The sequence below is a fragment of the Hemiscyllium ocellatum genome, chromosome 30 (assembly GCF_020745735.1).
Source record: "Hemiscyllium ocellatum isolate sHemOce1 chromosome 30, sHemOce1.pat.X.cur, whole genome shotgun sequence".
NCBI lineage: Eukaryota > Metazoa > Chordata > Chondrichthyes > Orectolobiformes > Hemiscylliidae > Hemiscyllium > Hemiscyllium ocellatum.
The window spans coordinates 26,694,250-26,707,617 of NC_083430.1; the positions used below are offsets into that span (position 1 = coordinate 26,694,250).

Here is a 13,368-nt window from a genome sequence, read left to right on the forward strand (position 1 = left end):
TCTATCTGACACACTATCACCAAATATCTTTATGTCATTGGTCTCCAGAAATCCATTCATTTCTATCTTAAGTATGCTCAATGATTCAACAACCACAGTCCCCGCAAGGGAAAAGAATTAAAAACATTCACCTGAGGAAATTCCTCCTCATCTCCATCTAACATGTCCCTTGTTGAGCCCAGAACTTCTGGCTCAGAGGTAGGTGCACAATCTGCTGATTCAAAATCCACAGTATTTGACTCCCAGATAGGGAATGTATCAATGGTTAAATTGATAAGAACATATACCACACTAACTAGTAACACTTGATCTTATAATTATACAAACAACTGCCCATGTGCCACTGTCCACTCATACACTGAACCTTCATTTATACAATTAACAGTACTCTGGGTTTCATCTGATATGCTCACAAGCACCATCTTCGGCCTTTGGGTTACATAATCTAGTGGCATTACAATTGCGCATAGTCTTCCACAAAATAATCTCATCACTAGTAGCAATTTATATGCTCCACTGAAATGTTACTTAGATTAATGAACAAATCAAGGCTGATTTGGACTTCATTTACATTTCAATCAGTTCCAATGAAAGCAAATGTAACAGCTAATCTTTAATTTCCTTCACACCCTTCAAGTGGATGTGGATTATATGAACTGACACACTCTTGTTATACGAGCAAATGCCAGATTTACACGAAAATTGGGCAAGGTTATGTAATTGTATAATAACTCTTTTCTGGGGCCAGGGTTAAGGATGTATCAAAATGTTTGAAGCATATTGTGACAGGGAATGTGAGAACCTGGAAGTTGTTGTACAGATTAGTAGGAATGACAGTTAAGGAAAAGGTATAGGCTCTCCAGAGTAAACATAAAAGTTTATGAGAAGGTTAAAAAACAGAACTTGAAAAGCAGTATTCTCCGGTTTACTCAGTGTCAAATTCTAATGAGGGAAGAAATAAACAGATAGGGCAGATAAATCAATGGCTGAACATATTCAGGGATTCAGATTCTTGAATTATTGAGAGTGAGTGAGATGGGGAGAGAGTGCGAATTGGGGGAAAAAGAGAGAGAGAGAGAGAGAGAAAGAGAGAGAGAGAGAGAGAGAGAGCGCGAGAGAACACGAGAGAGATCCCTGAAAGATCAACAAGGTCATCTATATGTTGAACCTCAAAAGGTGGGATAGACATTGAATGAGTATTTCATTTCAGTTTTTACTGTGGAAACATTAATAGAGGCTAGAGATCTTAGGGGAAATAAATATTGATGTTTTTAAAACAATTCACATTAAACAAGAGGAGGGACTGGAAGTCATATAAAATATAATGTTGGATAAATCTCCAGGACCCCTAGCAGAAACATTGTATATTCAATAATCACGGGTAAGGTGCTGGCGGACTGGCGGGTGGCTAACGTACCTTTATTTAAGGAAAGCTGAAAGAACCCTGGAACTAAAAACCTGGGAGTCTGATATCAGTAGTTGGTAAATTGTTGGAGGTGATTCTGAAAGATAGGATTTATATGCATTTGGAAAGGCAAAGAATGATTAGGGACAGTGAGCATGGTTTTGTGCGAGAGAAAATGTGACTGGAATTATTTTGAGGAAGTATCCAAAAAGGTTGATGAGGGCAGAACACAAGATGTTGTTTACTTGGACTTTCGTAAGCTTTTGGTAAGGTTCTGCGGGGTAGACTAATCAGTAAAGTTAGATTACATGGGATTCAGGACGGGCATGCTAATTGGATACGAAATTGGTTTTGCCAGAGGAGACTGAGTGATTCAAAGTGCTTTTTTTGGACTGGACATCTGTGACCAGTGGTGTTCCACAGGAATTGGTCCTAGGTTCACTTTTGTTTTGTCATTTATTTCAATGATTTGGATAAAAACATAGGAGAAATGGTTAATAAATTTGTGGATGACATCAAAATTGATGATATAGTGGACAGGAAAGAAGGTTGTGCAAGATTACAAAGAGATCTTGATCAAATGGTTCAATGGGCTGAGGAGTAGCTGATGACGTTTAATTTGAATAAATGTGCGGTATTGCATTTTGATAAAATAAACAAGGACAGGACTTCCACAATTAGTGGTTGGGCCTGGACAGTATTGCAGACAGAGACCTAGAGGTTCAGGTACATAATTCTTTCGAATTTGCATCACACGTAGACAGGGTAGTTAAGGCGGCATTTTGCATGCTTGCCTTCATTGCTCAGACTTTTGAGTACAGGGTTTGGGACGTCATATCTAAGTTGCACAAAACGGTGGTGAGGCTTCTTCTGGAGTCGTGTATGCAGAATATAGGGAGGATACTATTAAGCTGAAGAGGATTGAGAAAAGATTTATCAGGATGTTGCCTCGAATAGAGGGTTTGAGTTGTAAAAATGGACTGAATAGGCTGGGACTTTTCTCACTAAAGCATAGGAGATTGAGGAGTGACCTTATAAAAGTTTATAAAATAATGATGAGCATAGAGGGTGAATAGCAAAGGTCTTTTCTATAAGGTCTCAGGTAAGCGAAAGCAGGAAAGTCATGGAAAAGAGGGAATGGCAGCAACAGCTGAGTTTGCTGTCAGTGGTTTAGCAACCCCCTTTCCAAAGCTAAGTGCATCAATAAGGTACTGTGCCTTCGACCTCAGAAAGACTCTCATCAGGCACCCCAGTGCCTGAATAAATGTTTTACTCACCGTCCTTAGAAATGAGTTTGCTGTTAAATTCCAAGTATTGATGCCATCTAAAGCAACGATAAGCATTTTGCAGCATGGGGTCAAAACTAGCGGGCATAATTTTAAGGTGAGAGGAAAAAGATTTAAAAGGCACATTAAGGGCAATATTTTACTCAGAGCACAGTTACTGTTTGGAATGACTTGCCAGAGGAAGTGGTGGATGCAGGGGCAGTTACAACATTTAAAATACATTTGGATAATACACGAATAGGAAAGGTTTGGAAGCCAAATATGGGCTGAATACAGGCAGGTGGGATTAGTTTACTTTGGAAACATAGCTGGCATGGACTTGGTGGACCAAAAGGTCTGTTTCCATGCTGTCTGACTCTATGACTCTAAATACTAAAGAAAAAAAAGCCAACAATAGACACTCACTACAAGACTGCAGTGAATACTGCATTGATGAACAAAATAAATTTAGAATGGTATAAGCTTATAACTTTAAGAATTAAATAATAATTTCAGCAATACCAAGTTATGTTTCTTTGAGTGTAAAATTGTCTAATGGGTACCTGAAAATGTGTTGAAATAACTTTGCATTTAACTGGTATGGTATGACCAATAAATGCAATGCTAAAATAAACAAATTAGGATTTAAAAAGGACATATAGGGGGAAAAAAACCGTTCATTCTAAGTACTTCCCCCATTGTCTATCTATAAAACATCTGGCATAATTTACATTTGATTCCCATCAAAAATAATTGTTCTGATGGTGGATATCCATATTCTTCGGTAATCAGCCTATGTTTTTAATTTTCTAATCTTTAAATCATTCAAGACCTACAACTGCAGCGAGTGGAGCTGCTCGGAGATGCTTCAATTCCCTCCCCTCTCCCAACATCATTAAAGCAGATGAGGAACACAAAATGTATAAATTAGGGCCTGTTGTGGAAGGAATTATTCAATGACAATGAATACAAATAAAAATTGCTTAACCTTCCTTTAAGAATTTCTGTTGGTATCACACACACTGGGCAGTATTTAATGCAGATAACAGGGTCCTGCTTGCAGGCTGGATTGCCAATAAGAATCTACATAGCCTCAGGCACACAATTTGTGAACAGTAAGCCATTACCAGGATCAAATATCTCTGGGATGAAAACCCTTACCAGTGAGAGCTACTGACCATTTGAAGTTGACAACTATGCAGTACAGGCAATGTCACCATAGGAGCAGTCACAGTTGCTGGCAATACAAACACTGAAGGGCGAGGGTTGTTGAGGGACCCAGGTCTCAGGTAAGCAAAGGCAGGAAGGTTATGGAAATGAAGGGATGGCAGCAACAGCTGGGGTTTGGCTGTCAGGGGTTTGGCAATCCCCTTCCCAAAGCTACGTGCATCGATAAGGTACTATCTTCGACCTCAGCAAGATCCTCATCAGGCACCCCATTGCCTGAGTAAATATTTTACTCACCCTCCTTAGAAATGAGTTTGCCATTAAATTCCAAGCATTGATGTCATATAAAGCAACAACAAGCATTTTGCAGCATAGGGTTAAAATTTGCCATGTTTGCACTGTCTGCTTGTGACACATCAATTTCTGCTGAAAGTGCATGTGAGTCTTGAGTGGGAAATCAACTCTACGGCAACATTCAAAACGCTTACTGTCACCTCCAACCAGGTCTAAATACAAATGAGTGTTACAAACAGGTACTGTAGAAGAATTATTGGCCATGGAATGATATGCCAAGTAAGGATTTAAACCTTAAAGTTTGAATAATTAGGTGCGTTTACTAATTTAAAGAATATTTAATTACCATAGACAGGTGTTTTCCCCGGTAGAATAACAATAACAAGCTGGAGTCCTGAATAGGTGTTCTTCAGATGCCTGAACATTGGCTCCACACTGTCAGCTCCTTGCGCATATTTGCAGAAACATGGCTGGCCCTGGATAGGCATCCCCGCATCCTTTGATATTTTCCGTAGCTGGTCAGTAAAACTCCTGAGAAGACAGTGGTAATTGATCATCCACTCAATTTAAATACATTTAGAGCCAAGACCGAAATTATAATAATTCTAAAGCTTTAAAAGTAATTTATTTGTTTGGAAGTATCTAACTGGAACAATAAATTTAAAGTTAGGGAAGGGTCATCTTACTTAAGTACTTCTTCTCTACATTGTCTCTGTGCTGCAAAACACGCTATCGCCCACATTTTGATTTCAACCCCAGTATGGAACTGTTTCCCCCTCATGTCCCAAACACCATGACTTGGAGTAGCAACCGTTCGATTCTGCAGAAAGTTGTAAAATAAAAGATCAGATCAATTACACCTTATTTTGAAAAAATGGAAATCTTACACAAATTAAACATTTTCAATTCATGCAATGAGGAAAAAAGTTATGTAACTTTCACAATTAGAAACGCAAGAAAGATTTATCTGATGTAGTTTCTAAGCTATCCAATGTAGTTTTTAAAATATTGTTACAGACGATTAGTATTGTTTGACAACCGAATTGAAATGCGTGCAGCGTAACAAGACTAATAATAAATGACTGATATATCTGCATTTTAAAAAGACATTTGCAACTTAAATTTAAATAAACAGTAGATTACACAATCAGCTCAAGGGTGTGAGAATTTGACAGAATAGTCTCCTCTCAGTGTTTTTGAAATGTGAGCCAATGTGGCACTTTCTCAAACAAGGTCTTGATTTTCTACTATCTCTCTCTCTCTCTCTCTCTCCATAATTAAGCCTCCACTGTACGCTATGACCAATGACATAGCAGAAATTTCGTTGAACTTGCTGGTTATTTCTAGTCTTTTCTGTTTCTCTTTCAGAATTTTAGCATTTGTAGTATTTTGCATTACTGTATTACATTAAACATGTTAGTAGGAGAGTTCTCACTAGTGCATCTGATGGGTACAGTTTTAATCACATGGACCAAAAATTAGCTCACCACACAAATATACAAGGTATGACACACAAGGTAAACAGCATTATGTTTATTGAACAAGATATTTTCAGACAATATCACATTGCTCATTTAGTCATGTTTAGGGTTACTTACAGTTTGTAATCTGAAATGACTTGGTTCCACCTATAAAACAAGATATTGTAACTCAGTGCATACCAGGAATATCATCACAAATTTGTTTTCAAAAAAACCTGCACGCTCTCTTAACGTCATCAACCCTCTGGACACTGTACACCTTCTACGATACACAGACACATATTACTGAACAAGGAGAATTTAAGAAATCCATAAACTGTGAACAAATTCCAATGCACAGGACATTGCACTTTTAATGCTATCTTCTGCTGTAATCCCAAAGGGTTAATTCAATTTAAAAAATCCAAAAAACAATACATTCTTGTCTAACTAGTTTTGCAAAATAAAAAAAACTTCAATAATAGTTCTGAATCAGGCTCTTCTGGGGTCAAGATAAACCATGTAAAGATTACATCTCTCAATATAATTTAATTATTGGCACATCCCCGGTATGGACTGCAATATGACTCTGAACTTGACTAGGTCCAGCTCCCCAACTCACTGTGCCATTTTGAGTTGAACTTTGACCTACTACCACAGGAGCTTGAGCTGGTGAATGGTTCTGGACCGGATCCCAGCTAGGACACCCCTTTGACACACAGATATCATTGGTCATCACTACTATGGGCTTTGCCTCCTATTCCACCATGGTAGTGATTGATGGAAGCTGAGTGCTTGTTAGCCTCTCACCCTCTAGCACAGCCGGTCTCTGCAGTCGTCTTGGATTTTCCTTGCCATTGGGTCTAAAGCTCGTGCTATTGGGACTGTTGTAGTTGGTGTGCAACAACTATCCCATATTAAAAGAATAATGCATAGGGATCTTTTACACCCCCTCCCTCTTGTACCACCCAATTTAACTTCAGGAACTTGGAACTTTAGGACCCCTTTAACAACCTCAACAACAATTGGTCTGAATGTGACACTGACATCATAGTCTGGGAATTCTGGCGCCACACTCAGTGAGACATCAGCCTAAAGAGCAAGCTACCTTCTAGAAAGGCAAACCAGAAGAACGTTGTCTCTACGTGGCAGTCAGGAACGAACTATTCCTACGTCTCAATGAATGCCTTTGGGGTAAGTGAGTACCTAACTCTGGCCCAGAATCAGTACAATACAGTGTGTTAGAACCCTTGATGATTTTTCATTACTTATGTTTTGTTCCTTTATAAATTTTGGTTTGGAGCTGTGAACTGAGAACTGTGAGCGGAAAATGACATTTGGACTGTGGGCAGTAGCTTGTGTTTAAAAATAGGGAAATCTGAAGAAACAAGCTGTTTGTTTGCGAGGTCATGCCAGGAAGTTAATTGTGCAAAAGGTTCTACAGACTCTTTTGATACCAGCAAAGAACAGTATATTTAACAGATAACAAATGTTTAGCCAGAAACAAGGTCAGTACCTGGGAATTGTTCTAGCAAGTCTGGGAAAGATCTAGTGCTCAAGTAGAATTGGCAAATGAATGGTAACTAGGACCTTATAGGGAGATGATCATTCTGACAGGGAGAAACAAGAGTTTTGAACTGAGTTTTGGAACGAGTTCTCTGTGAGAAGGAATTCTGTTGTTGATGCTACAGCACAAAGATTTGAAAACTGCCTGCTTAGCATCTTGTCATCTTCTATTGGGAGTTCAGAGAATAGAAACTAAATTCCAAGTATCATTGACTTTCCTCTGAGTGAAAAGGTGGCCCCGATCAATATCTTCAGAAAATCAATTAAGAAACAATAATCTACATTTGTGGAACAATGCATTGTGAAAACTGCTTATGAAATCTGCCTAATTTATTATTTTCCTCGATTTATTCCTTAACTGTGTTTCTGTGTCTGTTTTTGTGAGAGTGAGGCTGAAGACAAAGAATATTGGGTTTAAATCACAAATGTTAATTAGACTATATTATTTTTTAATTTTGCTCTGCTAAAGTTACTGTGGTGTTATAAATTGCTAACTCTCTTGTTTGAACTACAGACATTGTGTCTACAATTGATTTGCAGAGTCTGGTTAGGAACCAATGAAGTTAATTTTGAGGGCCTGTGATTGTTTAATTTTACTGTGTTGTAAATATAAATGCAGAAAGGTTGATTTGTTTTGGCTGTCCATTTCTGTCATAACAAGCGCCTATATCTCAACCTGAGATCAAACAGATGAGACAAGAGAAGCATTCTACACCTGCATCACTGTCCCGCATCCCCAAGGGAGAGGAGTTGATTCTCCTTGATTACTTCAATACCAGAGTCATGCGGGATGCAAACCAGACCAAAGCCCCACTGGGAAAACAGATCCCAATGGAGTCCTCCTGAAAAAGTGCCCTGAACATGACAGCATTATAATAAACACCCTGTTTCATGAGAAAACAAGCAAAAGACCTCATGACAACAACCTCCTCCAAGCACGCACCTAAATGGCTACATCATTGCTCAAACAAGGGACTACGAAGATGTCCTCTAAATCTGCTTCATGACTGGAAAGGACGAGTGCTTGACCAATCACCATCATCAAGCTGCTCTACCATCTCCATCAATTTGGTTCCAAACCAGCAGAGGTAGAAAAACTCTACCACAGGAGATTCAAGGTTACTAGTCTCAACAACCAGAGAAGACTGACCTACTCAGGCATTGTCTCAAAGCCAAACTGGTGATAACCAACATGTCAGGGCCACAAAGTGCCCAGCACCTGGTCCATTCCAAAAGGAGATAATCAGCACCTACGTGGAGATGCTTGTTTCTTGACCAGAAGACATCAAGATCGATGGTTTGATGAGAATGCAAACACAAAGCATTCTTGAACTAGCAGCTCCAACAAAACCTGAGCAACAGGAAACAAGACTTCATGCAACCGAATACAGGAGGTTCAGCAACTCATTGAGAACCATGACGTGCACAATATTTTCAGCACAATCAAAGCCATCCACAGGCCGAGTACCCAGGAATCTACTCCACTGAGAACTAAAATAAATGGACAGTCACTCAAAAGACCAAGGCAGTCAGCACTTTTGAGGACTCCTCAACAAAGTTGCAGCCTTTGACATGGTTGCTCTCAATGCCAACCTGCAGTACACTATCTGTCGCCATATCAGCACACCTCCAACCTGGCATGAGGTCGGAAAAGTCATCCAGGAGCTGAGAAACAAGCTGAAGTACTAAAATATGGCAGAGAGGCACTCTCGACAGATCTGACTGCCATTGTCTGGAAGGAAGAAACCATGCTGGGAGATCTCAGAGATGTCATCGTTGAGATCATCTTCAAGAAAGGAGATAGACTTGTTTATAGAAAGAGGGATTTTTCTACTGTCTGCCATGGGAAGGTCATTTTGAGAATCTTCTTCAATTGCCTCCTCCCAGTGCTGAAGAACTCCCCTAAGACTTGCAATGCAATTTCAAGTGGCACAATGAACTTGATTTTCAGTGAGATAAATCCAGGATAAGTGCATAGAATAGCACCTGTACATGGTCACCTTCAATTGCACAAACGTCTTCAACTCTATCAACCATGAGGAACTGTGGAATATCCTCCTCAAATTCAGCTACGTGCAGAAATTTGTCAGCATTCTCTGCCTGCTTCATGATGACATGAGCCACAATCCTCACCAATGAGTCCACTATGGACCCAATATGAATACAAAATGGGATTAAGCATGCTTACATCATTCCACTACGCTCTTCTCCATCTTCCTCAGTGAAACATAACACTCATCGCCATGAAGCACCATGCAGATTGGAGCTGACTTATAAGCGAATGGAAAACTGTTTAACCTTTGATGCTTCCAGGTCAGACTAAGGCCATCCTGACTTCTGTCATTCAACTGCAGTAGGCAGGTAGTACCCATGGGCAGATACACTCAGAGGCTGAGCCACAATCCTTCGTTGACACATTCACTGATATACATGAGAGAATCTGTCTCAGATTAAACATCTGGAAAACAAAGGCTAGCTATTAACCCTCTCCTGCCACACAACACTGCCCTTGACCATCAAAATACATAGCCAGCCTCTGGACAATATGATATATTTCCTATACCTCGGGAGCCTCCTCTCTGTGTGGGCAGACAATGATTACATTCGATCCAATATCGAGTCCAATGTACCATTCCAGCCTTCAGGCGACTGAGGAACAATGTTCAAAGTCTCAAACCTAGCAGCAAGCACACAGTATACAGAGCAGCTGTGGTCCCCACCTTCCTGTACGCATTAGAAAAATGGACAATGTACAGCAGACACTTCAAATCCCTGAAGAGTTATCAGAGAGCTGCCTTTCCAAAAACTAGCAAATTCATTGGCAGGATAAACATATCAAGAGAGCAACCTATCCATTGTCTTTGCTATCTATCTGCTCCAAACTATCACCTGCTCCCCAACCTTAATTTACCTATTGCATACTCAGCTACCTTCCCCCCAGCCCCACCCCCTCCCATTTATCCCTCAGACCCTTGGCCCACAAGCCTCATTCCTAATGAAGGGCTTATGCCCGAAATGTTGACTCTCCTGCTCCTTGGATGTTGCCTGACCTGCTGTGCTTTTCCAGCACCACACTCTCAACTCTAATCTCCAGCATCCCCAGTCCTCACTTTCTCCCATGACTGTTGTTCAGGTTTTGCTAAGTTGGACGCAGATATATCCTATCTTGATGTCAAGGACACTCACTCTTGCTTTGCCTGGAGTTTTGTTCATATGTCAATGTTTAGAATAAGAATACAATGACGTCAGCAGCTGAGTGAATCTGACAGATTCCAAATGGATTGCGAGAGACAACAGCATTTTTCTTTGTAAGTGCTACTTGAAAACATAGTTGATAACACCTTCCATCTTTTTGCTGATGAGTGAGAATAGACTGATGGGTTGTAATTGGACAGGGTGAATTTGTCCCACTCTGTGGAGAGGATATTGTGCAGTCTGTACCTTGCTGGGTAGAAGTCAGTGCTACAACTGTACTGGAACAGCTTGGTCAGACATGCAACTAGTTCTGGAACACAAATCTTCAGTACTATTGTCAGAATGTTGTCAAGGCCCATAGCCTATGTAGTGCTTTCAACTGATGCTTGATGTCAGTTAAGGGCGGCATGGTGGCTCAGTGGTTAGCACTGCTACCTCACAGCATAAGGGTCCCAGGTTCAATTCCAGCTTCGGGTGATTCTCTGAGTGGAGTTTGCACATTCTCCCCGTGTCTGTGTGGATTTCATCTGGGTGCTCCGGTTTCCTCCCACAGTTAAAAAGACGTGTAGTTCAGGTGAATTGGTCATGTTAAATTGCCCATAGCGTTAGGTGCATTAGTCAGAGGGAAATGGGTCTGGGTGGGTTACTCTTCGGCGGGTTGGTGTGGAGTTGTTGGGCCGAAGGGCCTGTTTCCACACTGTAGGGAATCTAATCATGTGCAGTGAATCGAATAAGCTGACAATGCTCTAAGATGCTGGAGACTTTAGGGGGAAGCCAAGATAGATTGTTTATTTGGCACTTCTTGCTGAAGATGCTTTGGTCTTGATCTTTGCAGTGATGTCCTGGGCTTTCTCATCTGCTGGCCCCTTGATTCAAAACTCAACCATTGAGTACTTAGATACACTGATGTTAGAAGTTATTACAGCACACTTGAAGTCTCTCTGCATCAATCCCACAGACTAAATTTTGGGCAGATTATCTGCTCTTAAACTACTGTTGCATTACAAAAGACTCTCGAATATGTGCAAAAGATTTTAGGTCCGCTTTGAGACCCTTGGATTTTTCTTTCTCTATTCATTTGCTCATCAATTCACTTATAGTTCCACGTACACGTACTGTACATTTAACAGAACTTTGTCAAAGTCCATTGCATTAAATGGAAAATCTAGATGATTAGCACAAAAGATAAAGATTAAAATTTTAATCTAGCCTACAACAAAAACTTCTACTGTTCTCCCCAGCAAAACTGAATAATAATGGTCCCAACGTTCTAGAAAAGAATTATTAACATGAAGAAACTTTCAACACATATACACATGACAGCCAAAGTCAAGAGTAGATTCAGTTTACAGGTTTATTATATTTTGTGCCTATCACTAGATAATGTTAATAGTGCAATGCAAACATTGATATTCTGAATTTTAAAAATGATTATTTTCCAGTAAAATTGTCAACTCCTCATTTTAGAGTCACAAATTTCAGAAGTATTGTCATAACCTACCCTTCCCCCATACTGCAGCATGGGAGCTGGAAGTACTCGCCCAGTGACATGAGCCATCTCATCTCTCACTTTAAACTGAAATTCCTGGACAAAAGGATCATCGTCGTAGTTTGCACTTTTTACCTGAAAAAAGTGAAATATCAAATACTCAAATTAAAATATATTTCAAAACAGCATGAAGAGAACATGGGATGCATTACACAGCTAATTATTAACCAATTTAAAAAATATGAAAAGAATACATGAAAAGTTTATTTATTGTTGCTACTTATTTTGCTGAATTTAAAAGTTCCTGGTTGAAGTTTAGACTTTGAAAGGACAACCTATATATTTTGAGGTTAATTATAACAAGGTGAAAGATGAGGTAGCTAATTACATAAATGCTGCTAAAATAGATTAGTGAGACAAGGACAAGGGAAAATTTAGTTGAAGATTAAAATCACCAAGAAGTGAAATAGTGATTGGTAGACTGATTAGGAGGGAGATTTAGGTGAAGGTAGTTGGGAGGTGGGGGAATCTATAGAAGTTAGGGATGATGAATATTTTACAAAAGTGAGGTAGTTAGAGAAGCAACCAAAGCATAACACAGTTGTCCTACAATAAAAGATGGTCTACATTGGGTCTATATTTTCAGAGGTTTAGAAGAATGAGAGATGATCTCATTGAAATATAAAAGATTGTGAAGGAACTCAATAAAATAGACACTCTCTTTTTCCTTGCTTGGGGAATCTAGAGCACAATGGCACCAGCCAATGCCAGGGAACAATAACTTAAGGCTCCGATGAGGAGGTATTTCTTCAGCCAAAGGTTTGTGGATCTTTGGAATTCTTTAGCTCAGAAGACTGTGGAAATTCCAATGCTGAATATATTTAAGGCTAAAGCAGACAGATTTTTGGTCTATAGGGAATCAAGTAGTGTGGCCAGGTAAACTGGAGTTGAAGCCAAAAATTGTCATGATCATATTGAATGGTGGAGTAGGATCAACTACTGCTGTTTCTTACCTCCCGAAAGCTAGAGATGAGTGTGAGCTCACTATCACAGAACATCAAAATTGCTGTCATAATCACCAAATTTGTGTGAACATGGTGAAATTCATGTCTTAGGTGATGAGCACATTATATGAAAGCAAAGAATTTCTTTATAAATTAAAATTCATTGGATAAACTCTCACATCTAAGCAACATATAGAAGTTACAAATAGCATTTACTACAATCTGACTACATGCAGAAACAATAACTCACAAGTTTACTAATCTCCTCTTGTCTGTCAGGTGCTGACCGTGCTGTTGCTTTAATCATGGTTGATGTTTGATTGTCTGTCAGTTTTTTGATACAGCGCTGTCCCGCAACAATGTTACACACCTAATCAAATGTAAAACATCAGTGGAAACATATAGATCATTAATATTCACGCACGAGGACTACCATTTCACAGCAACAACTAGCTTGATACATGCAGGTGCAATGTCTTAATTATAAATACTCTGATAATGCTAAAGACCTTGGTACAGCAGA

The 13,368-nt window shown here is 39.5% G+C and overlaps 1 protein-coding gene across 1 annotated transcript in view; it reads right to left on the reverse strand.

The window, feature by feature from the left end:
• LOC132830127 (protein argonaute-3) overlaps window positions 1–13,368 on the reverse strand; it is a 121,568-nt gene that overhangs the window by 13,053 nt on the left and 95,147 nt on the right. Inside the window, exons 9-13 of the mRNA XM_060847629.1 lie at window positions 13,096–13,215; window positions 11,854–11,976; window positions 5,730–5,759; window positions 4,818–4,951; window positions 4,478–4,662 (exon numbers count right to left, since the gene is read on the reverse strand). Coding sequence (XP_060703612.1) covers window positions 4,478–4,662; window positions 4,818–4,951; window positions 5,730–5,759; window positions 11,854–11,976; window positions 13,096–13,215 — 592 coding nt within the window. The remainder of the gene's footprint in view (window positions 1–4,477; window positions 4,663–4,817; window positions 4,952–5,729; window positions 5,760–11,853; window positions 11,977–13,095; window positions 13,216–13,368) is intronic.